The 26600-nt window shown below is 38.2% G+C and overlaps 1 protein-coding gene across 1 annotated transcript in view; it reads right to left on the minus strand.

Moving 5' to 3' along the window:
- CSMD3 (CUB and Sushi multiple domains 3) overlaps nucleotides 1–26600 on the minus strand; it is a 576345-nt gene that overhangs the window by 46375 nt on the left and 503370 nt on the right. The window contains exons 54-57 of the mRNA XM_018567203.1: nucleotides 25058–25240; nucleotides 18190–18366; nucleotides 17178–17357; nucleotides 13136–13309 (exon numbers count right to left, since the gene is read on the minus strand). Of these exons, the coding sequence (XP_018422705.1) occupies nucleotides 13136–13309; nucleotides 17178–17357; nucleotides 18190–18366; nucleotides 25058–25240 (714 nt within the window). The remainder of the gene's footprint in view (nucleotides 1–13135; nucleotides 13310–17177; nucleotides 17358–18189; nucleotides 18367–25057; nucleotides 25241–26600) is intronic.

Here is a 26600-nt window from a genome sequence, read left to right on the forward strand (position 1 = left end):
GATAACCGTGAGAGCTTAGCTTTTGTCAATGAAGAACGTCTGGTTGTGTAAACCATAATAATAAACTTCTCTTATTTGGTCCCTTTTGGTCTGTTAAATATAAATTTGAGTGCCTTATCTGTTTGATAAGTGCAATTAAAAATACCTGTTGATCCTGCCGGAAATCTGATCAGCTGTCGGTGATAAAAGCTTATTTACTATGCTCATCAGCACCATCTAGTGGCCATATTGCTGTATTTCTCAATGTTACATTTGACCTGAAAAGAAAATATACGAAGAATACTAATAGCACATGTACTAATATTCTTTTGCCTCTATTTGCACAGAACGAACATTCACAGAGGTTTGCAGGGCCAATATCTCTGTGAGTTGTTTCTAAATAGATCATATGTGGCACATGTGAACTGGTGTATATAATTTTTTCAAAAGCATAAAGAAACAGAATAACCTCAGTTATTGGCATCCACAAAATATTTCAGCCAGCATTACCTGTAAACATTTTATAATGAATCTTTTTGCTAGTTATCCAAAAAGGAAATACATCTTTTTAATCCAGGAAGAAATTACCCTTAGTCTTATTTTACTCTACAGCTTATCATCCATTCAGCTTGCCTAAGAAGCTACTTATAAGACTTGTTCTTTAATCATAGCGCATTTTAGCAAAAAACAATTCCTGTATAAAATATTCAGATGTCATGCTAACTTCCTGGATGTCTTAGCACAATCCCTGTACCTGGATTTGTTTTAATAATAACAATGTGCACTTGTGCTTCCACCAAACGCTACTTGTTAAACTTTACAGGTCCTGAAATGTCAGTTTCTAAAAAGAGATGCAGTTTCTTGAGCATTTACCATTTTTTTGCATATGTAGATGACCTAATTAAATAAAACTAGTGTCAAAATAGTTGGGAAAATTGTTATCGCTGAGGCTTCTTGTGACTGCCGATAGGATATACAATTCTGCTTTGCACTAAACTAAAAGTAAAGACTGAAGCCAAACATTACTTTGGCCCTTATTCATTAACTTAAGCTGGGTATACACTGTTATATTTTCTTCGTTCATCCTACAGGCTGAACAAAGAAAATATAACAGATTCCTCCATCAACACTTACGAGCGTGGATGGAAGAATCCCCCAATGTTTCAATTGTATTCTGACAGCAGCCAATGTTAGAATACCTGAACTGAACTTGCAGCCGTTCGGCCAAAGATTTTCAAATCTGCCCCTTCAATCAGTTGATTGAACTGGATAGAAAGGTGCCAACAGGAGTACCCAATGTGTGAAGACTGCTTCATCAAGAACCGGTTGAAATACACAATGTATAGCTTACTTTAATTACAAAGTAATATTATGAAACTTCCTACGAAAACACATATGACATCATTAGAACTTCCTGTTTGACTGATAGCCATTTCTAACTAGGGCAGAACTGAGCCACCTCTTCTCTGTCTGTCCCATTAGCACCTGAGAACTGCAATAATGATCTATTGTTTCATAACCATCACTTTGATAAGTTATCAATTGCTTTATTGGCTCTGCTCCCCCTCCCAGCGAGGGATAACGCAACAATAACTCTTTATGTTCCAAGTACCTGTACAAGTGGTATTGCATTACATCCCAGCAAGGCTGCCTTTGTAACAACAGGGTTAATCTCAATTAAACTCACAAAGGAGACGGTAGATTTCATTTTGCAGGGTGTGTAGCTTAGACATTGAACATCACCCCTTTATCTGCCTGTCTGTCGCTGGAATTGTGTTATTATTTAGGGCTGCGGAAATTAACAATGAATTCCTCGTTCCTCGTGCGTTATAATTAATCGAAATTAATCAATTAAAAAAAATTTGATTAATCAAACACGAAAATTTTAATCATTACCAGCCCTTAAAAAAAATATATTGCTGCTTACTTTTTTAAGTGCTTTATACTTGTTTAAAAGTCCTACATCTCCCCCTTTTTGTAATGCTGAGGAGGGGGCTGCGGGAAGTTATGTTTACTCTAATTTAACCTGTCTATACTGTACTGGCAGATCTCTTTATCAGTTGTAGACTAGATTTGAAATCTGCCTACTTTAAAAAAGGGTTAAAAACTTACAAACATTGTATGTTAATGAGAAGAAGCTTGTTCTGCCTCTCAGTTTGTCCCTTTACTTTCACTTTCAAACTGCTTAGAGTAGCCTGGAATCTGCACAAAAACAAAAACCTTCACCTTACATAATATAATTTTAGTCAGAGGGATTTACTTATTACAACATTATTTAGAAATGTTTTGTGATTTTTTTTCTAAATGTTCCCTATTAATTAAAATGTATATCTGCTACTACAGAAGATAAAAATTAGGAGAAAAGAACCAAAACTTCTCCAAAGAAGAAAAAGATCTGGAGCTCCAGAAGGAGTCTTTAGTAAGGTTGGGCTCCATCACTGCTCCTTTAACAACAGTGTTTTTTTTAAAGTTTTCTTTTCATTGATACATGTCCCCGAGGCAGTAACCAGATCATCATACCCTGTTTTTGGCCAATAACTTGCATATAAGCCCTCTTAAAGGGGACAATTGTTTTGAAAGTTCTACCCCTTAGACTTGCATTGAGTTCGAGTTCAAACTTTTTGGATGTTCAAAAGTTTGAATTCGAACTGAACTCAGACCCGTTTGGCTCATCACTAGTCTTTAGCCCTTTTACTGCTGCTGCCATAACTTTTATGGCAAAGCAGTAACAGTATAGGAACAAGCTTATGACCGCAATAGCAGCCTCAGGTTGATTTTGCTTTTTACAGCTGGCTCTGTGTTTCTCTGTAAAATACATTTGTAAAGCTGCTTGATCTCTTCAATGTGATGGTGATTCTGAACCTGGTGGAATCTGTTCCTCCCTTCTATGTATGACAACCCCATCTACCTCTTAGGATTACGGTCAATGGCCCTCTGACATGTCCCACCCCACTCCAGAATTTCCAGAACACTCTGCTCCTGCAATTTTATTTGGTTTAAAGTGTATGTAATCAAAAAAAATTTGTGTAGAGTGAGGAAGAGTTAAAACCACTGATGGGTTATTTGTTTTGCTCTATACTGTTGGTGAAATGGTTACCAGGACAAATAAAGGGGGGTGACTCTCCCCAGCCGTGTAAGTAATAAAAAAAATCTTCTCACGGTTTTTAACCACTTGCTGTCCAGAGCAATTTCTTACTATTTGCACACACCTGACACAATCTGAATTTTTGGCTAGAAAACAGCTTCAAACACCCAAACAATTATATATTTTCAGAGGTCCTATAGAATAAAACAATGCTAGTCGCAATTTTTTAGGTCACACTATTTTGTGCAAATGTTTATCAAACCAGTATGTTTACGATAAAATACACTTAAATGAAATTTAGTGCAGAGAAACAGAATATAATACTGGCACAGAACAAATGTACCAGTATGTGGTTATATTAGCAAAATCGGAATTGCATTTACATTGCATGTCCCCAAACACTTGCTGCATGGTGCACTGCATTTTCAACGTATGCATTCTACAAATAATATAGACATAGTCCATTGTGCATACAGGGTTCTGGGTAGGGAAGGGAGGGGGGGGGCAGGTGATGGGCCCAATTAATATTAAAGATGGCCCTGATTGGTACAAATGATCCGGTGGCTGTATAGATGCCGGATCACATGTATCTTAACAGCCATCACCGGCTGTTTAAAATTACACCATATAACCCCTTCTGTGGCCCACCATATATTTACGGCTACCTACAGCAAGTGGTTAAACTCTATCCAAAACTAGAAAAAAACCTCTTTGCAGTTATCCAATATTTTGTTCCTTCTGGTGTGTGCCATGTTGGAGGATCTGCAATCTGTAATAATAAAGAGTCTGTAAAAATCTTTACAGTGAACAGCTTGTGCATTAATAATTGTGCTGCCCAATTATTGCTTCCCACAAAAGTTGTAGTAACCAGGATTCACAGCATCCAAAAAAAATGCTACGGTTTCCATTATTAATAGAATTAGAATGTTCTTGTAGAGGAGGTGCTTAAGTAGATTTTCAGTCTACATAATGTCCTGTTTACAATAATAACATAGGAACTGAAACAAAATGTACTTTCATTTACCATGAATAACATATTTTTTTGCTAATAAAGCATTAGGCTGTACACACCTCCCCAACCCTCTCAGGATTTTATGTATAAAACGTGCATTAAAAGAAGTATTTTTTGCTCTCTGTGCCAACTAATCAGCATTTTCTTAAAGGAAAACTCCACCTTCCTTAAAAAATTAATATAACTTGTAAAATTGCTACACAAGAGATTAAGCTAATTTAGGTTTATTAAAAATGACCTTTTCTATTTCAATTTGCAGATGATGTAATTTTCTAAAACTGTTCAAAAGATTCAAAGCCATATGGCAACCTGGAGGTGATCTGTACACTGTTGGTGAATGGAATGCCCCCTAAAAATGTAATTTCCTGCTTCTGTGATTGGCACACAAAGTTTCCCAGACGTTTGCACTAAGACAGTGCAAGTTAAATTTTAGGCATCACCTGCAATAGGAATTTCATTTTTTGTTAGATACACCCTAAGGGTAAACTATTCTAAAGGGATGCCGACACTGCATCTTTCCTTATTAAATCACTGAAAGTGGTTATAATGAACCCAGACACTCCCATTCAGGAATTAGTTTGGAAAGGACATGGTGAAACAAACAGCTTTTTCTTGAGAACAGAAACAGGATGGCATCTGCTACACAATTTGTTAAAATCCTTCCCATGTGTTTTGTTTGTTTTTCATCAAACATGGAGTTACACTTTAAAGTAGTATTAAACTCTTTTTTTCAATAATGAATGCAGATTAAACAAATATACATTGCCCAGGAAAGTATTTACATAGTTACATAGTTACATAGTATTTGAGGTTGAATAAAGACACCAGTCCATCAAGTCCAACCCACTAGGATCTAATTTGAGGAGTACCTGTACCCCTGTATATTACGGTCCCTTAAGAAATCGTCCAAAAGTTTCTTGAACAATTCCACATTCTTTGCTGAAATCACCGCCTGTGGCAGTGAGTTCCAGACCCTAACTGATCTTACTGTGAAGAACCCCCTTCGCCCCTTGTGCTGGAATTTTTTTTCCACCAATTTTAGGTGGTGGCCTCTAGTTTTTGTAATGGAGTTAATTTTAAACAGTTTATCGCTAATGTTGCTACCACCATTGAACATTTTGTACATGGAGATCATATCCCCCCTTAATCTCCTCACCTCCAATGTGAACATGTTTAAATTTAGTAGCCTTGTCTCGTAGCTCTGGTCCTCCATACCCCTAATTAGTTTGGTTGCCCTCCGCTGGACTTTTTCCAGCTCAATGACATCTTTCCTTAGTACTGGTGACCAGAACTGGACCGCGTACTCCAGGATGAGGTCAACCAATTATCTATAAAGTGGCAAAATTATAGACTTGTCCCTGCAATACATCCCCTTCTTAATACAGGACAAGACACTGCTCGCTTTGTTTACAGCAGCCTGGCACTGAAAGATACCTTTCAGTTTGTGGTCTACAATGACCCCCAAATCCTTCTCCATTTCTGACTTCCCTAGCGGCATACCCATAATTGTATAACCCATTTGTTTATTTTTATGTCCAAAGTGCATTACTTTGCATTTATCGACATTATAAGTTGAACAATATGGGACCAGCACAGAACCCTGAGGCACACCGCTCATTACACTAGCCCAGTCTGAAATGGTGTCATTTACAGATACCCTCTGTTCCTGTAGCCAGTTCTCTATCCACGTACACACCACCTCATCTATGACCATAGCTCTTAGACAACTAGCTTCCCGCTTTCATCCTTTATTAGGCCTATCTGCTCCTTTTTCACCTTTTTACTGTCAATATATTGGTAGAATTTTTTGGGATTCCTTTTACTATCTGCGGCGATATGCCTTTCACACTCAGTTTTAGCTGCCCGGATTTCTAGTTTGCATTTGTTGTTACATTCTTTGTAGTTAAGGAACGCCAATGCCGTCCCCTCCGTCTTATATGTTATAAATGCCTGCTCTCTTGTCCTTGACGTGTTGTTTTACAGTTTTATTAAACCATATTGGTTTAGTCTTTGATCTTTTATTTTTGCTCCATAAAGGTATACACTTTGAAGTAGCAGTATGTAGTGTGTTTTTAAAACAATCCCACATTTGGTCTGTGTTTAGGTTTAGAAATAAGTTTTCCCATTTTAATTCCCCCACTAGGTTGCGCAGCTTATCAAAGTTGGCCCTCCTGAAGTTTAGGGTTCTAGTCCTTCCAGTACACTTCCCTTTTCTGTGTTCAATATTAAAAGTAATCACATTGTGATCACTATTACCCAATGACTCCCCAATTACAATATCCTCAATTAGCTCTGCATTATTAGTGACAATTAGATCTAAGATGGCATTTTTTCTGGTAGGAGTCTCCACCATCTGGTCCATGAAATTGTCGCGCAACATGTTTGACTAAGCACTTGCAGTCATCATGTTTCCAAAAAGCTGGCCCGAACTCTCTCAGCTTGGCTTCCTTGAACTTCCTGTCCAGTACAAGATCACACAGTAGAGGACAGTCTCCAGCAGCTGTCCATCTACTAGCTTGGAGAAGGGAGAAGGAAAGAGCTGGGGGGAGGGGAGTGGATTGCTTTGCTGTGTCTGTGTGCTTGTGGAGATACACACAGCTTACTAGCACACACAAGGATGGACCCTGCAGGGAAAAGGAACCACCCTAAAACAGGTTATATGGGCCACCCCTCACGGAACCAGCCGATTCTGCAGGAAACTAAAACTTTTAAACAGTAAGGAGCAGCATTTAATGTAGGTGATTTCATCTGCATTTGAAACAGCGTAAAAACATTTTCACTAAGTTATTCACTATAGGGTGAAGAGTTTGGAGAAGGCAGGAGAAGAGAACAATCTAGGACAACATAGCTGATTTGGAAACGTTCTCCAATTCAGCTCACTTTCCTGTTCAGCTCTGTTGTCCTAGATTGTTCACTTCTTCTGTCTTCTCCAAACTCTAAACCCTTTTGTGAATATACTGGTTTGATTTTAATGTTACTTTAAGTGCAGCATTTACAATAAACAGAGATTTTAATAGGTTTCTATGGGCACCAGGAAACTTTGTGTTAGCATGCTTTACTTAAATAAACCTCTTTAGTATGGCACTGGTCCCTTCCCTCTACTACAAAGATAGGAGCATTGCATTTAAGTGTAATGACCATTTAGCAGTCTTATTTGTACTTGCACAATGATGCCATATTTCTCCTATATGGGAGTAAAAGTGAATGTTTAAGAGGACAAGACCAAATGAATCTGTAACAATATTAATGATGATCTATTCACTTCTAGCCACAAATAAATAATATTATTGAACCAGGCTCTCCAGCTTAGATATTGTATTTTTATTATGTGTTACAATTTGAATTTTATGGCTGAACAACACACTGTGCAAATTATTGCTACTGGATACAAACCAACAAATGACAATTTCATTCCTATTGATTTTTATATTTTCTTGTAGATACAAATTCCACCTTTTTGTACGTAACAGCGGTAGTAATGTGCCACTGAAAAAAAGTCACAGCGATAAAGACAAAATATCCTTCTAGCCCTGGGAAACAGCAAAATGGCATATAATGAGAATAATGATTACCCACATAGTGATTATCCACATTATGAAAATGTATAAATGAAAAATAAGTACATAGATATTTGAATGCAGAAGTTAATAATCTGTATTTAGTTTTATATTTTTTTCCAATAGGTAATAAGAGACTGCACTACCTGCCTAGCTCCCACCCTGTGCTCCATCTCTTTGTTGTCTCAGATCAAAATTTCACTTCAAGGCTGCTTTAAATAAGATAAACGTGTGGTTTACTTAGCTGTACCTATGTGTGGGAACATCAACTGACATCAGTATGCTACTGTAGATACCCATAATCGGCTACTTATCATCTTAGTTCTAGTGTCCAGGGAAACTTAATTGTGCCCTATTATGCATATACAAAGTTCATCTAGGAGGTGAGTGCTTGGCCCCACCTTTATTTTTAAGTCTTTTTATTGGTCGCCTAGTGAGGTTTAGAAGATGAGAGGGATAAAGCCAATACATTTCTAATCAGTATCTCTCTCTCTCACCTTTCCCATGTTTAGGGGCTCCCATAATGCTTTAAAGCATAGGGTTGTGCAGCTAACTCTGGGTTGTCACCCTTCTTCTCCCATGTCCTGCAGTACAGCCACATCCACTTTAGTTATATCACTACAGCAGGTGCAGGTTTCTCTACCTGTTTCCTGATTGGACAATGAAGGAGATGCAGCACACTTCTATTATTATTATTCAGGATTTATATGGCGCCAACAGGTTTTACAGTGCTTTACAACAAATATATAACATATAACATTACTGATATCACCCCTCTGCTCTATTCTTCTGTCAGCATGTTTTGACTGCTGCAGAACATGATTTGCTCCTACTCCCCCCACCCCCATTGCTTCTGTAAAGGGAAATTACAGGAGGATGATTTCAACACAGTTTCAGTAACTGACATTTAGAGGATCTGCATTAAAATGAAATGTTTTTTAACATATAATAACTGAATTAATCAGTCTTTTTTGTTTCTGTTTTTTGAGGGGCAGTGATGTGGAAGCTAGATAGAAGGCATGCTGTTAAGGTTCTGAAATTCTTTCTGATATACTGTAAATATATTTCCTAGGAAGAAATAATAGGTGACTAAATAGACAATATAGATGCATTGCATTCTTTTACTGATGATCTCTATAGAAACGTTCATGGAGTGTCTAAAAACAATATACCATAGCAACATAGCATAGCATGCTACATCTTAACATTACCATTTTTTTCAACCTAAAAGATCAAAAAGGCTTTTGTTTCCTTGTAATACAGTTATTTTCTAACAGAATCCATAGGGGTAATCCAATAAATTAATATCTGTTAGGCAGTAGCCATGAATTACATCACAGCTAACAAGAACTGAATAAAAAACAAAATTTTTTAAAGAGTTTATGGGGCTATTTTTTTATAGACGTGCTTGTTTTTTTTAGTGGTGCATTTATAATTCTAGTATGTCACTCATATAATTTTTTTTATTTCTAGAGCAAAATGTATATTTAAAGTGACACTAAACTCAGGAGTTAAGTCTTAAAAATAAGTACCTTAACTATTAATAAAGCTGTATCTTATGTGTGTATCACTCGGCTGTAGTGTGATACAGAAATAAGATACATTTTTATTAATAGTCAAGGTACTTGAATGTATTTTTAAGATTTAACTCCTGGGTTTAGTGTCACTTTAAAAGTAAAATGCAGGCTTTACATTATATATATATATATATATATATTGAAATACTTTTTTATTTTAAATAGAAATATCAGTAATCTGTGTGTATATACAGAATAGTGTAAACAATTGTATCATTGTACATTCAAGTGCCCTTACAATTAAGAGATTTTCATAGCTGCATTCCTGCACCGTTGACAGCTGTCAGTGGCACCAATATGATGAATAGAGGACACTGGGGGCACATTGCATATCAGCACAGCTCTGCATATCAGAAGACCAAAAATGCATCTAGCTGACATTATTCGTGCCCACAGTAACCTCTTTTCATGTAGAGGTGAACGGAGGTCAGCAGCATCCACTGACAGCTGTCAAAAGTCAGCACAGGAAAAAGGGATTGAAGATCATGGTTTTGTATGAGGGCATCTCTCATGTTTTGCTTTCATGTATAGTTTTAAATCATATATGCAAATATTGGCAGGCATATTTTGCTCATGAAATACAGGGACCATGCTTCAAGATGACATTGGGCAGTTATGTGACCCATATGATTTTTTGGGTCTGACATTCCCTTCTGAGTGTACAACCTATGTTACGCATGCTATCTTCTCACATTGGTGAATTGTTGTCTGAATCTGCAAAGACTGATATTCCAAAAGGTGGAAAATTGCTCCAATAAGCATCTACTCTCAATGATCAGCAATTTTTAGTTCTTTTGTATGTGGCATTTCTCATTTGTTTTATTGACCTTTCATTTAAAGATGGACTCCAGTCAAATAGCTAAAACACAGACGTCAAATGAGGGAGCTATTTTACCTGCCAAAGAATTGGTATTTCTGTCCATTCATTCCTACTACATGGCACAGCCAGTCCGGACACCTGACTTTACTCTGCTGCACTATGAGTAATACAGTAGGTCTTGACCCAACCCCCCAAGCCTGTGACTGGGCAGTGAAAGGAGTAACAGACTAATGAACTCACCTCCTGTCACTCTGCTCTTTCCCCCATCGCCATGTTCCTTGTTAGCACATGAGCACTTCAACAAAACTTATTGGCTCTTTGTGCTCCACTCCCTTTCTGAGATCTGTTGTACAGGGGGCTGCAATACTTACTCATACTAGTTGCATTTAAAAATACATGTAATGATGTATTATTGAACACAGAGCTGTAATAATTTATGTATTTTATAGCTGCCTGTAGTTAAGCTTTATCTTGTATCTACTCATCTGAAATGTAGGCCCATCTATCTCCAACCTAATGGGGCTACCTGCACAGTTTGGCAGAAGAGGCAGCCCACACAGGAAATTTATTTATCTGTATGTGAAATACAATGAGGAAAGTATAGACCCAACATGTAAAAATGTAGACGTGATGTCAAAGTAAAAGGTGCTAAAAAACAGTGGAACACAGTTTAACCACTTGCTGTCCGGAGCAATTTCTTTTGCACACATGATAACATCTGAATGTTTGACTGGAAAACAGCTTCAAAACCCCCAAACAATTATATATTTTCTGAAAGCAGAGGCCCTGTAGAAAAAAATGCTAGTTGCAATTTTTTATGTTGCATGGTATTTGTGCAAATGTTTATCAAACCAGTATTTTTAGGATAAAATACATTAAAATTTAATTTAGTGCACCTAAAAGATGGGATCACATCAGGTAAATAAATATCAAACATGTTAAGCCTTAAAATTGCGTTCGCCCGTGAAACTGCAAAAAAACACAATACCCCAAATTTCCCATAGGCGACACTTTAAAAGTTTAGTGTTAACAGTGATTGATGGCCCAACATGTTTGCACTTGTATTTTTTTGTGCATTTTTTAAATGTTTTTACATGTGACTTGAACTTTATTTATTTTTACATTAATCTTTTTTGCTATCACATAGGGGGCTAACAAGCCCCTTATGTAATAGAAAATATGGTATGACGGGTCTTCTTTAGGGAGACATTAGGGATCTGTTAGACCCCTAAAGTCACCTAGGGACCCCAAAGAAGCTGATAAAGCAGTGATCTGCTTCACCAGCTTCTTCTCCTGACTCTAGGAGCCAGAGAATGTAAACAGTGACATCGGAAGTGATGTAATACACATCACTTCCGGGTCCAGTGATCGAAGGAGAGATTAGCAGCTAGAAGCTTGCTGATCTCCCTCTCATTGATGCGGGGAGACCCACCGCCCCAGTCCCCGGCCCGCATGGGGGACAGCGGAGCCTGGGTTAGGCAGCAGTGGAGGCATACATTCCAACGCACCGTACAAGCAATTTGGCAGCCTTATAGCCGCGGGATCACTTACATCTAAAGAGCCTTCACTGCCTTTGGAAACACTCAGGGGGTAATTTATCAAAACTGGAGCTGACAAAATCTGGACCAGCTGTGCATGGTAACCAATCAGCTTCTCTCTTCAGTTTGTTTAGTTTATGAGTTGAAAATCAAAGAGAGAATCTGGTTGCCATGCACAGCTGCTCCAGTTCTGAAAAATTTCCGCCTCAGTGTTTTCAGGTATGGAGAAGCACGTGACCTCGTTCAGGGATGTATAAACTTCTAAACTATTCAGCATGCAGCATTCACAGGGTTTGGACTCCCAGCTATCGGTGGGTAGAGGCGGGGTGAGCTTTTAGAAAGGCCCTTTCAAATACTCAATACCTATAAACTTAAAATACCATATCCATAATTCTAATATTACCTTAGCAACTATTTTTTTTTATACCAAAACAAGCATAGTTTAATTTATAAACCCCAAAACAAAAATAAAGCACCAGCATACAATACACCAAGACACTGGGTAAGAGAAATTCATGTTGCAGTGTTCTCTTTAGTGTTTTCTGTCCTTGGAGACAGTTACATACAGGAGACATGCTTGCTGCATCAAACTGTATATTCAACATCAAACACGAATAACACCCTAAACCAACAAGGTACATTTTAAGTGTATGCACAATAATCAGTTTGGTACCCCCTAGTGCTCACCACAGTGTGTGTGGTCCAATTGAAACCTCTATATTTATTATTGTAATGCATCCAGACTGCATGTACAGTAATAAATATGATGCTCACTTAATTTTTTTTGTGTGTGCTGCAGATAGGGTTAAATTGCCTTATGCTAGCAGCATGATGTAGAGTTGGACCTCTGCTCTCTCACACAATGCAGAGGCCTAAATCTGTCTGACACTTCCCCTGCACACTGCTCCAATCAACAGTCCTTCCGCTCCCCGAGTATCACTATTGATTAAAGCAGTTTGCGGGGGGGGTGTTAAACCGCTGGAGACCTAGCCCATTGCTTTTGTATGAGAACTGCAGTCCGACTCACAAGCATGCTGATAGCTTTGGGTGTTTTAGCCCTAAGTATGTAAAAATACAGAGAAAGAAGAAAATTTTTGTGTATGCCTTACTGCATTACAACAATAAGTACAGAGGCTTTAAATGGGCTATAATACATTATCAATAAATGTTTCACTGTGCTAGCTGTGATATCTCTAATGTATTGTAAGCAGCAGTGTTGGGAGATGTTTATTTCATGTCACAATTGTAACCCAGCTTGTGTTCTAGGGACCTCCTGCCTCCCTAGGTGCTCGTGACACGTATAACCATCGGCAGCTGAACCAAGTTCTTCCACAAATATACTGTATACTGCCTCTGGAAATGTTTTGATATCTATAACTACATGTATATTTAGCTGTAGGCACTAAAACAAGTTTCATGAAAATGTGCCTGAGAAGGCATGTAATAACAAACTCAATAAACATGAATTGCTTAACAAATGATTACCACTGCAGATGTGGTTTTGGATTCAAGTTTTTGAATCGCATTTAAGAAAAAGGAAATAAATGCAGCTCAGGAAACAACTCACGTAAGCACTGCGGAACCTCTCCACTCCACGTTCCATTGCCAACACAGGTTAGCACTGCAGGGAAGGACAATTCATAACCCGGAAAGCAGGCGTAACTGATGCTAAATCCCCAATCAAAGTTCGTTCCTTCCAGCCTCCCGTTGGAAACTTGAGGGGGATACGGGCACGTAACAGCTGAAAACAGAATCAATTTTATGTAGCAGTGAGCACTATTAAAAGAATGACTACAAAGGATCTATCACCTGCATACAAAAGCACATTAACAGCCTTACTCAACAAGGCAGTACAAGGATGCTGTGCAAAGCGTAGTAATCCACAGCAAACAAATGGATTTCAATTTACTGCAGTCAGAGATGGTTTCCGACTTTTTGTACTTTGCGTTACTATGCTTTGCAATTCATGAACTTTACACTGAACATCTGCATCCAACCAGACATAGCATGTAAATGAAACAATGTACATACTTTTTCCTATTCTACTTTTTACATATAATTATCTGGGCAGATATATTAAAGGATAATTCCACTGTTTTTAGTAGATGCTGGATAGTAAACATGGATGTCATCCATAAAACATTTTTCTAGTTTTAGTCAGAGGTTAGAACTTTTACTGGGTTGTTACTGCTATCCATGGCTTCATTGGAGAAGTTTCCAATAACTGCTGACAATTGTTTCACAATGTCTGTGTTGCTTTTCAAAATATCCCCTCAATTCCTGTCTGGTAAAATATCATCAGAACCGCAGATTGCAATTAAAAATTTGACAGAATTTCTAAACCATCCCCATTCTAGCCAAAACTAATGTAAACATTGCTATATATACACTTGATATAAATTACTTGAAACTTCTTAAATCTCTTGAGGACACTACTGGTGAGATATGTACACTTAAGCTCATGGGTCTGTATGTCTGCTATAGCCATTATCAGGAGTTCCCTCTATCCTTGCTGGATTTGACATTTGTTTTAAGTGATCAACAATGTAACAAAAGATGCTGGAAGACACAAAGATGGGTGGCACTTGCAACAATTGGTAATCCCCAGTAGACAGGAGCAGAGGCAGGAATTAAGAAAAGAAGATCTCTTCATTAAAGGAGAACTATGGGGTCAGGGCTTTTCCCCATAGTTCTCCTTAGGGTAACGGGAGGACACAAACTAGCGTCCTCCCTTTACCCTAAGCTCAGTATACTGCGAGCTACAGCTTGCGGTATACTGAGACGAACCAGCCGGAGTGGATCCTGACATCGATGTCGAGATCCGACCAGCTGCGTAAGTGACAGCTGGCTCTGCCTATCTAGAGGCGGAGCCAGCTGTACCCGCCCCTCCCCCGTCCGTTCCGCCAGTCAGCGTTGGCGGATCGGAGTGGGGAGGGGGGAATCCAGCCCCTCCCCTGTCACGGCAGAGAGCCGTGACAGGATCGAGAGGTGAGCGAACGCCGGTATATGTTCGCTCACCTCCCGATCTACTGAGCCGAACTGTGACAGTCTCATTGTCACAGGTCGGCTAGAACTATGAGGTGAGTGAAAAACACTCACCTCATAGTTCTCCTTTAAAGTATTAAAGGCATAGAAGAAGCCAGGGTCTAACACAGCATACACATCTCCTCTGATACCCATAATAACACCTAAGGGAGGGTGGTGTGACTCTGTAATATTCAAAAGCTGTCTGCTCTGGTCAGCAGACAGCTTTCCCACTATGGTTTTAAAGGGAAAGTAAAGATGTATGTATCTTCTGTCATAAATGCTGCCTCCCTGCATGTCAGTGTTTGTGTGCATTGAGCCACACATGCACAGCTCAGTGCACAAGATCAGCAAGTTCATGTGCTAAAATGAACTAATTCCTGTGTGCAGGCACAGGAGTTATGACAGCCAATCAAGAGGCCAAAGATGCTGAACCCAGAAGATGGCTGGGGTAAGATGAAACCTCCAGTGGCTGAGGAGAATGCTGACATTCCAACACTGGAGGGGATTGCATGTAAGGTAAGTTAGCTATAATGTGCTAATATGCCATGCATACGGTACTAGCTCATTATGCCAAACACCTCATGGGGGCACGCAATCTTAACTCTTGTTTGGCCATTTTAGGAACAATGCAGCACACAGTTCAGATTCATGAAATAGTTTTGAATGGTTTCACAAGGTTCATTTTATTTCAAACAAATGTAAGTGTATTCAACAAAATCACTGAGATGTAAATCAGTAGTCTTTGGTTTGCACGATTCAGTATTCATCAAGGTTTTGTGAAGTCTTTTCTGAATACCAACTTGGCTTGGCAAACACACTTAAAAAAAATTACTAAGTGCTACCTGACAGTATAAAACTTTTGGTAAGCAGGCCGACTGGTGAGTGATTGTCACTTTGACAGCTGTAGCAGGCGCGCACAGTGGGAAGACTCAATGTGTTCTTGCTTATGAGCAGTTGGAAAGTGCTAGAAGTCTGAAACTGCTTTAACACTCTGTAACTTTTGTTTTTTTTTAACCCAGGACAGAATTACAGAATTTTTTTACATACTGCTTCTATCAAAAGATCTTTGGGATTTTAATACAGCAATGCATTGCCTTCCTAATGCTGTTGGTTGACTTTTAAGGAGTTCTCCAGTCAAGCCAGAGGGTAAGTTTCTGGTTGTTGTTTATGAAAAGGGCAATAAAGAGATAGCTGCTTGTTGCACAATGACTGCTTTGTTTTCTAAAACACACAGGAGAACATTTTCTTTATTTCCTGCTCTAGATCAAAGATATACATAATATTTCCTTTAAACAGGACGTCCAAAATCATTTCCCTTTAAATGTTAATAGCTAAATTTCCCTTGCTTTAGAGTTCTCCATTTAAAGCCGACTCTAAAGAATTTGGGTCAGTTTATTAATTTTAAACTGGTGTGTCGGTTTTTACTTTGTTAAATCAATCTTAATACATCAAAAAGGAGCACTAAGGGTTAGCTAAAGAGAGAGCACAACAGAGGAAGCTACATTTCAGACAGGACTGTCTTGCCTTGAATATTTGTACAGGGTTGTCTAATATGGGATGGATAATTTTTCGGCCTAATCTAATTTTGGACGTTAATTTCTCATCAATCTGTTGATCTCTGTCCATTAGGGACACATTGACAGTGTATTTGTAACCACCCCCCATCCCACTTTATTCAGACCTCTTCAGCACTCCCCAGCATTCCTTCCTCTGTGGCTGCAACTGCACTGGGACCTCCTCCTAGTATGCCTAGGTCCAATTAGTGGGCCCAAGCACAAATCATTACATGAAGGAGGTAGTGATGTCACTGCTCTCTCTAAACTCCAATAACGGATAACATTGGGCAATTTGTTGGTGGCTGTGACAGAGTAAGGAGCAGAGGGGAAACACTGGAGAGGTAAGTATACTGTCCTTTTGGTTGCGCTTTACTCAGTCACTGTCCCCAATTGGGCAAGGTGACAGTTTTTCTGTAAGAGAGCAGTGGGCAAGGAGATCTTTATATTGTCAAGGCTAAAACATTTATATATTTTCAGGGCTTGTTCACACCAAAACCAACAACAGTACCTGACCCCACAAATAAAATTTGTTGAATGGGCACACATTTCCACAGACACACTCCAAAATGTTGTAAAAAGTCTTGCCTAAAGAATAGAAGCTGTTATAATCTCAAAGGGGTCAACCCCTTATTTTCCATGGTTCTGGAATAGGATGTCCTACAGACATAGATAGATGTAAAAGACATTACTGCCAGTCTACCTATCGCTTCCATCCAGAAGATGCCCGGGGATGAGCTCCGTGGACTTCCATGGCACTTTACTGCACAGGTAAACCCAGGAGAGAGAGGAATTTGGCAAAGAATGTAATCAAACACAGGAGGCCAAGAGGTGCTGGATATCAGTAAATATGCAAAGGTGGAAAGGGAGGGTGGGATCTGTTAGGTCAAGGATATCAATTTGTCTGAAAGTGCACTTATTGTTTAAATTGGTAGTAGGAATTAATCATTATTAACAACAAAGGAAAGCAGCTGTAACAAATCCTTTACAATTTTTTTTAGAAAAGAAAATTCAGATAATAAAATGTACCTTTACAAACTGGGATGACGCCACTCCAAGTCCCGTTACTTGTACAGGTGCGTGTAATTGAGCTCTTGGGATCCATTGTGTATCCAGGCTGACAAATGTAGGTAACATTCTGCCCAACAATATAGTCTTCTCCATATCGTAGACCATTCGCTGGAACACCTGGATCTCCGCAGCTGATAACTGTGAACATTTAAACATGAAATTAGGTTAAAAGAAGCTGCATTATACCATTGCCATTTTATTTTTTTTAAGTCTAACTATAGACTTTCAGGTAATTATTTATGTTTGTATCCCTGCTGGGGACATTATATTTAAACTGAAAGTCTGGAAGCAGTAACCAAAAAAAACAGGCAGCATTGCCGTTTGTCTCCTTGCTGCTAATCTGATTTTCCATTTCTTGTTCAGCACTGTGTGTCTGTGTGGAAGTAACCAACCTGGTGGAAGCTAGACTTTGCTGCATTATATCAGAGTCTCCAGAAAACTAATCAGCACAGTAGTAACACGACAAAATACTTTCAAATCGTGAAAAGACACAGACAGCAGTGCCTTAGATCTCACCCTGCAGATATAATTATGAGGCTGTGGGCACAGGAGTGCTTAGGCACAGTTGCATACCAAAAAGTGCACTGCTATTTTTCAGGACTGCTTCCACACAAAAGATAATTTTTCATGATACTACTTGGGCAAAATTAAAATGTTTACATGTTCCCTGTAACATAGCACATCTTTGCTTTTTACTTCAGGTCCATTTTAAACAGGAGCAAGATAACAGGCAAACCTAGGACCTCAGTGCTGAAAGGTATTAGTACTACTCTCAGCGCTATCAACTGAATCCTGTATCACCGATACATATACCTGATGTCAGGAAACCTATTCTCCTTTTTGAGCTCCTGCAAGATAGATGGGCTTTCTGCTCACTATGTTAATTAATGAGATGAAAAATTAAGGGTGAGGAAGACAATCAGTGCATAAGGGGTTCTGGATGGCAATTATTTGTTTCTTGCTAACTTACTTGTGCAGTTGGGTAGGTTCCCTGACCATGTGCCATTAGATGTACATTGTCTGATGCTTGTGCCAGATAGAATGTAGCCATCAACACAGGAATATATCACTGAGCTGGAGAAGGTTGTCCCATCAATTCGGAATACTCTTCCATTTGCCGTTGTTCCTGGATTCCCACATTGTACAGCTAAGAAGATAAAGAAATATATAACATAACTATACAGCAATCAAGAATAAACAAAGTATGAATCGCACACCAAAGTTTCCTGGTCTTTCACTCGGCAGCATTCGGCTATTCACTCACTGCCTTTCGGCCCCTATGAGAATAGGGGTGAACGGCAGCAAGTGAACTGCAGGAGCTTCGGCTCAGCAGATCCAGATGTTGGATCGGCTCAGTCGAACAACTTATGCACTTTGGCTCAGCTGAACAGAGCATGTTCGGCTGACCGAAGGCAGCTAATGTACGGCTGAAATCAGCCATACAGTGCTGAAGTGAATAGCCCAACGGCACTTGGCTCAGTTCACTTCAGCTCGATTATTCACTCGGCTGCCTTCGGAAGCTTTGTTAATAACCCCCTTAGATTTGTACTTATCAGGTTACCCACAGACACAAAATGATTGTTTCTCAATCAAGCTGATAGCAGTTGGATCATCAACAAAAAAATCATATTGCCCAAAGGGTCTGAGGATGGAAGGGAACAATTGATCACAATATATTTTTCTTGGTTATTACTAATATAGGATCATTGCTAGGGGATCATGCTCATTGTACAACATTCACATTTGGCAAGAAGATTGTGTGTCTATGTTTAGCTTAAAGGAGAACTATGGGGTCAGTGTTTTTCCCAATAGTTCTCCTTAGGGTAACGGGAGGACACAAGCTTACTCACAGCATGCTGCAAGAGGTCACATGCAATGAGCTAAGTTAAAGTGCCTCTGGGATGCCTTCTTTTTGCACCTTCTTTCCAGTGTGCTTTAATTCTGTTAACCCACTGTCTATTACTGAAAAAAGCCGTCAAAGCCATGTGCTATAGAACGCATCCCTTTTTCACTAAGATGAGGTAAAGCTGCAATGCACTGATAGACGAACATTTATAAAAAAAAATCTTATTAGAACATTCAATAATCCCATCAGAGACTTGTAGACTATTGTTAGAAATGTGTTCAATTTTAACATTTGATTTTGGAAATGAATGGGGTCTCTTGAATGAAAACAACATTCATTGTTAGAAATTTCCATCCTGCTCCTTCGATTTCTTTTGTCACTGTGGTCAAAATTAATCGTCAATTTGACCCCATTTACTTTTGGAAAAGTTCTAAAAATGTTTTTTTTTTCACACAAAAAGCTTAAGCGTAGCAAAATTACATTTTATTTTCACTTTTATCAGAAAGGTATAATTACTGTTTAACCTTCTTGCTGACAGAGCCTTTTTTTTCATTTTGCACACACATACTATTTTTTTTTTACATGAAAACATACTCTGTAGAGACCTTGTAGAACAAAATAATGGTATTTGCAATATTTTATGTCACACCTAATTTCTGCTACTTTTTTGTAATATAAATTGTACTCTAACTTTGGGGCACACAAACACAATCTATACACACTTTACCAGAGTATAGAAGTGATCAGATGACTTTACAGCAATTACTTCTATGTGAAAGCCCAAGAAGAAATGTTAAATTAGCAGCTGCTATTGTGAATATGAGTTTGTTTTCATGCCGGTACTGCAGGTGCAAAAGAGTGTATGTCATGCAAAATCTTTTTTTCCTAGTTTTGTATAGAGTAAGGCAAAGCTTAGAAACCCTAAAAGTCAAGCCAAAAAGCTTTTGTCTTCACATCGACTTTAATAGCTCAAGTATTCATTTTGTTTTGTCATAATTGTTAATAGTAGCCACATTTAAAACATATTCCGAGCTGAGCTTGTTTTCTCCAATAACAGTATTTTTCCCCCCCCAAAAAAATGTTTTCAGAGGGATTTAATTTCAACACTGGCCAGTTTGAGGTTCCATTATTTATTGCTATTATAATGACACATCTGTCACAATAGTTGCTTGTAATGTGTTTACAATCTGTAGGTATACTTAATTATCTGAGTGTGTTATGACAAGGTTGCCTTGGATCCCCATTATTGATGACATGTCACTCATTGTATACCGCTGTTATTATTGAATTATCTAACTGTCTCTCTCATTATTGACAACCTATTCTTGCAGCAAGTAAATAAGCATCCATAATATATTTCACTACCTTCACGAATGCCTTGTCTTGGTTCAGTTACTCAGGGAAAGGCTGGAAAAGCATTAGGCTGTTGATTATGCGAATTATATTAGATGCCTCAATGACACCTCAGAACATTATGTCTAAACAGTTGCACTAAAAAATATTGTGAAAGAAAAGTTTTTTAACTAATAAAACAGGAAACATATTTAAAGCAACCATGAACAACCATTAAATCACATAGAGGTTTTTTTCTTTATCCAATCTTATATAGGTCTCTGTTCATAGAGGAGATACTTGTGTATAGCACAATACTGCCCAATTGGAAATAAAAAGAATATGCCAATAATAGCATATGCTCATGAAAAGGGAAGGGTGAGTGAAACCAGAGTTAAATCTGAGGTACTGCCATTGGCCAACTTTACTGTGCCTATATCATTACATTTTAAGTAGCTGCACAGACTAAAATGTGGGCAGCATGATGGCTTTATTTTATATAAAACCCTATCTTTATTTTATATAAAATCCACTATTTACTACCAAAAGTGTTATACTGCATTAAACCTTTCACCCAGCCTATCCAGTATTGTATCTGTTGTTTTAAGGAGAAGAAGTAATAAATGGGTTTAAACAAATATTAATTGGTAATGGACTACATTCTGGAGGTGTGGCAGTAGTGTTTCCTTTGTCTACATACTTCGTGCAATGAGGTGTACTATATAAATATAAATGTATACACACATGCAAACACTGTACTGTAAATTGTATATAAACAAACACTCACAAACATTTCCACAGACATAAAAATATTTAGGAGCTCATTTATGAGAAAGAGTAGATATCTTTATACATTGCAGTACTACTGCATACCTCATCCCACCCATTCATAACTATGCGGCCCATGGTATTCTACAGCAATCTCTCTCTGCTTAACTCAGAGTGATTGGAGGAGAGGCAGTCATGTGACTTTGACATGAGACTTATTTTTTATTAATTTTATAGTACTGCGCTGGCTTCAGATTCCTGGCAATGTCAGTGCACTAAGAACAGTGTGATCTGAATCTATAAAACACCATTGTTCTAAGTATACTGCTGCTTTGTAAACACATTTTTGTTTTAATTGAAACAAAAGTATTCTTCAAAGTTTATCGTCAGCCAAAACTTTTTTTTAAATTGGAAGGTAGGGAGTAGGAAAGGGCTAAAACCCCAGGTAGTTTAATGTTTGCTGTTTGGGTCTCTCTTGTGGAGATTTATTTTCACTGTCCCAGAAACAGAAGAGTAACAGAGAGGAAATCTCTATAAAGTGAGGGGAATTTGCCTCTTAGATCACCAGAAAAGGGTCCCTATTGGAAGATTTACCCTCACCTCTTGTATGGGTAAAGGCTGTACAATGTTGGATTCCCATCAATTTCTATCTCAATGACAATGGTCATCAAGACAAATAGGGATGAATCTCCTCTGTGAGGAGATAGACAGCAATAAAACATGACAGGTGTTCTAACACCTCCTTCTTTTTAAAATTAATGGTTTAGCTATACATACACTTTCAAAATGACTTTAGGACATTGGCAATTTTTCCAATTTATATTATTCTAATTTTATGTAGGTTGTGCTTAAAGTATAAAGGCAAACAAAACTTTTTTTTTTTTCCTTAACCACCCTAAGTCCGGCTGTTGAAACTGAACAACTGGATGTGTGTTCAATTAAGCTCCTGCTGTCTATGGACAATGGAGAGCATCGGCTCAAGTCACAAAGCCTACTGGATAGCTCTGTACCATGTGATCTAATTATTAAATAATGTGCCTGCTGCAAAGAAAAAATTTGTAGTGTTTACTTTTTACAAAATGGGTCCTTTTGGGTGTGTTTGTACTGTCCTGGCATTTCATTTGAACAAGTAAGGGTAACAGGCATCTTTTCAAATCAAAGAAGAAAGCTCTAAAATAGAAAATTAATTTAGGTACAATGTTGCATGTAATTGGCAGTCAAATTGTTAGGGGGTGTAACATGCCATTCCTGAAGTGGTTAAAGTAGAGCTATGGCCTCCAGTTAAAAAAATATGTGCTGCAGGACTTAATTATAAGTGCATGTGCACCTGATGGAGAGCTGCAGGTCCCCTCTGCTGATTGACAGCAGCAGTGGGTGGGTGCAATAGCTAGTTTGCTATTGGCTATTGCAAATTGAAATAGCCAATAGGAATCTAGCTATGCATTCCTATGGTGAATATTTTTTTTTCTTATTTTTTTTATTCTGACGGCAGCCAACAGCACGGAAAGATTTACTTTGCTCGATCGAGCAGAGCAAAACTTTCCTTTAGAGCTGTCAGAAGTAGGCTGTCAGCCAGCCAACGGCCGGCCGCTCGGCCAGCTTCGGGCTTTCACCTTGGCTCAGTCGAGCCGAAGCATATGCCTTCGGCTCGACCGACTTCGGAAGCTGTAGGGCTATACTGAACCGAAAGGGCCCTGGGGCCGAAGCTAGCCGAAGGATCAGCCGAAGCTACGGCTAGATCCTCCGGCAGCTTCGGCAATAGACCCCATAGTAACTGGAATTACTACTTGATCAGACTATCATACAGGAGCATGTATGTGCTGTAATGCAGATGTTCCCTTACTTTAGATTTAGAAAATGTCAAATGTGAGGGTAGCTAGAAGATCTGAAGGTGAAAGAAAAGAGCATGAAAAGGGAGAAAAATATTACATAAATCTTTAAAAAAGAAGAACGCACACCACATAAAATGAAAGTGGACTTGCAAGAGATGTAATCTTACAAAAACAGTTTTTCTTTTATAATTTATACTAATATTTTTATATACAAGTTTCCAGATCTAAATAGGATTCTAATCAGTTTTTCTTGACAACTGAAATAAACAACCTACAGACATCGTGGGTTATTAAGGATAAAAACAGAGAGCACAGCACTATATTTGCCTGTGTGGTGGTTGCAGCTGAGATGAATCAAAGCTGTACAATATCAACAGGCTAGTCTGTTTCCCTCAGGATTTAGGACAGATATAATTTTCAAGGTGTGCTTAAAAACAGCAGTGAAAGCTGTGTGGCAGGCAGCATGTTAAATGAAGATTTGAGAAAAAAGCCACCTTGTTTAAAAAGAGATGAAAAACTTGAAGAGGAGATAGAGTCATAAAGATAAAGTGAATACAAGCTCCTAGAAGACATCAGAGAAAGATGTACAGTACGATGCTAGATATTCAATTCCCTTCAAAAATCATCTAAGCAACTGTACTAACTCTACAGAATCCTTGTAAAAACTCACAAATGTCACTAGCAATTTTATCTTGTGGATGCATTCAACAGTTTGCTTAACTGTTTGGCATGTCTGCCCAATTATGGCTGTGTGTTCATGTTGTTTATGCCATAAAAGCAAATGTATTTATTTTAAGCATTTGTATGATGGAACCATACTCATTCTCAACATGCAACCATGCAGTCCCCATCCTCAAAGAAGTGTATAGTTCGATATCCATTTATTCCACACCCATACACAAATTACACAATATGGGAAAAAGTTTGTGGACCCCTGACTATCACATCTCTCTGAGCCTGTAGGAAATCCATTAAAAAACTATGGGCATTGATATGGAGTCAGCCCCCTTTGCACCTATAACAGCATCTCCCCTTCTGGGAAGGCTTTCCACAAAGCTTTGAAATGTGTCTGTAGGTAGCTGGTAATTCAGCCAAAAGAGCATTAGTGAGGTTAGGTACTGATTATGGAGAAGATGACCTGATTCCCAATCTGCATTCCAATTTCTCTCAAAGTTGCTCATTAGGGTTGAAGTCAGGGCTGTGTGTAGGTCAAACTTGTCAAACAATGTCATTTTCAACCTGACTCTGAATAGTGGCACAGTCATGCTGGAACAAAAAAAAACCAGTGGCTTACTAAATCTGTTGTTTGTATGTGGTAGCAGTAACCAGGTCCTTCAACAGGAATGTCTAAATGCAATAATTTGAAGGCGATTCCACATAATTTTGGCCATGTGGATAGGAATGATGGTAGGATTTCTACAATCTTTTAGCCTTATTGTGTATATGGTTTATGTTTTATGGAGCCTTATGGGCCTACTGTACATCTGTTTCTCTTACTCTTACTATCTATCTATCTATCTATCTATCTATCTATCTATCTATCTATCTATCTATCTATCTATGCAACATAAACAACATATACAAATACAATATAAATACCACATAAAAGGAAAGATTGGACATTTACAAGTTTGTTGGTACCTGATATAAGCTGACTTACTCATACACAGCTATGCTCATAAAAAACACAGTGGTGTTATCAACACCTTGTTACAGATGCCTCAGCTGGTCACTAAAACTAGTTGTGTTATAATGTATACTCTGCTGGTATCTCAAATCTATTGATCTACATGATTCAGAAAAACAACTTTATTTAAAATAAATAACCCCCTCTCTTTTCATCAATGTGTATAAATAAGTTAAATAAGTCATATATTTCTGGCTAACCATAGTTAAAATAAAATCTCAAAGGATAGAGCCTCCCTCCTTCGGGTGCAGTTCGAAATTCTGGTAGATTTTTCTTTCGGTATCCTTGTTGGAATTTCCTTAATACTGTTAAGTCATTGGGACAAGAAATGGGGTGAAAACTCTTCCAGATTTGACCAGTATTGTTAGCTTACCTTTACATTCTGGTTGTCTTCCTGTCCATGATCCATTGCCCAAGCATATCCTTTCTTCAGATCCATAAAGCACATATCCAACATCACAGGTGAATCGCATTATGCTCTTTGTTCTAAATTCCATACCTTCCCTAGACCCATGTACAGGTACACCTGGATCTCCACACCAGCCTGAAGTATCACCTAGAAATAAAGATCATACTCTTTGTAACTGTTTGACAAATTGAGAATACAATCCAACTGGATAGATGAGACCAGCCATACACTCCCTTCTATATCTTTACTGAACTGGATGGCTGGTCTACTAAGATGGGTGCTACATATATTAGGGCTTCCTCTTTAGGAAACTGCCTAATACTGAAGAGCATATGGACTAATATTATTAATGCAGGGGCCTCTTATACTTGTGGAGATGAAGATTCATAAATATCTCCTGGTCCACAGATATTTAAAGTCAATGCCTTTTGTTTTGCATTTTTCTTAAAGAAAAACAGGTAAAGCTGTTCTACAGACAAACAGCTAAATACAAATAAGATATTTTGTTACCTGCCAAAGGATTAGCTTATATCTATCCTGTTCAGAGATTTACGCAGCTCTGCCATATAGCAGATCCTGTTTGGCATGGCATGATACCTAATTTTTATCTCTGCTACAGTTACTTAACAGTTACATATCTTGCCCCTACCCCAGCTTGTGATTAGACAGCAACATAAAAATCAGCACACTGATGAGCTCATCGTTCTGTCGCTCTGCTCTCTTCTCCTATTAGCATTCTATTCTCCTTTTTAGCACAAGGCCACTACAGCACAAATATATGGCTTTTTGTGTTGCTCCTAGTATGAGCTCTGTTGTACAAGGACTGCAAAAGTCTGATAGCTAATCAATTTCAGGTACTTACACTGCTTTCATTTAAAGAAGACATATTTTGTAATGTATTCATGAGTACCAAGATGATATTTTTATGTTTGTCTGGAGTTCAGTTTTAAAAGAAAAAAGAAAATAACTGCCACTAAATAGCAGCAAATATATGCCTTGCTCAAATGAGCCCAATCCAGATTGTATTTTGGTAGTGGCATATTGATTTCCTCATCACTGACAGCATAAAAATATTTCACAAAGTAAACAGAAAAATTCCCAATTTCCTTAACTTATTATCATTATTATTATTAACAAGAGGAAAGAAGTACAGTAACCCATTAGATTTCTGTAACATAAACAAGATGCAGAAGGAAGTAATGTGCTATTTCCATTAAAGCTTTGTTGGTATGCCTGAACTGCCTCCCACTTACAGATAAACACTGCTAACCATCTTTAAATCTACCGCATCAAAATCTCCCCTTTATGTGACCCTTTCAGAACGAATGCCAAATGAACAGGCAAGCTCAATGGTCCGTGATACCACATTTCAATAAATGTCACCATTGCAAATACAGTTGAGTTGGAATAATGCACCACAGAGTTCTACCTAGCTAGTCTGTTCTATAGAAAAAAAAAAGTATTGAGAAAAAAAGGATAATAAGCTGTAATGATTGTCTTTTTATTG

Source organism: Nanorana parkeri, unplaced genomic scaffold, assembly GCF_000935625.1.
Source record: "Nanorana parkeri isolate BGI_ZX_2015 unplaced genomic scaffold, ASM93562v1 scaffold1019, whole genome shotgun sequence".
NCBI classification, from domain to species: Eukaryota; Metazoa; Chordata; class Amphibia; order Anura; family Dicroglossidae; genus Nanorana; species Nanorana parkeri.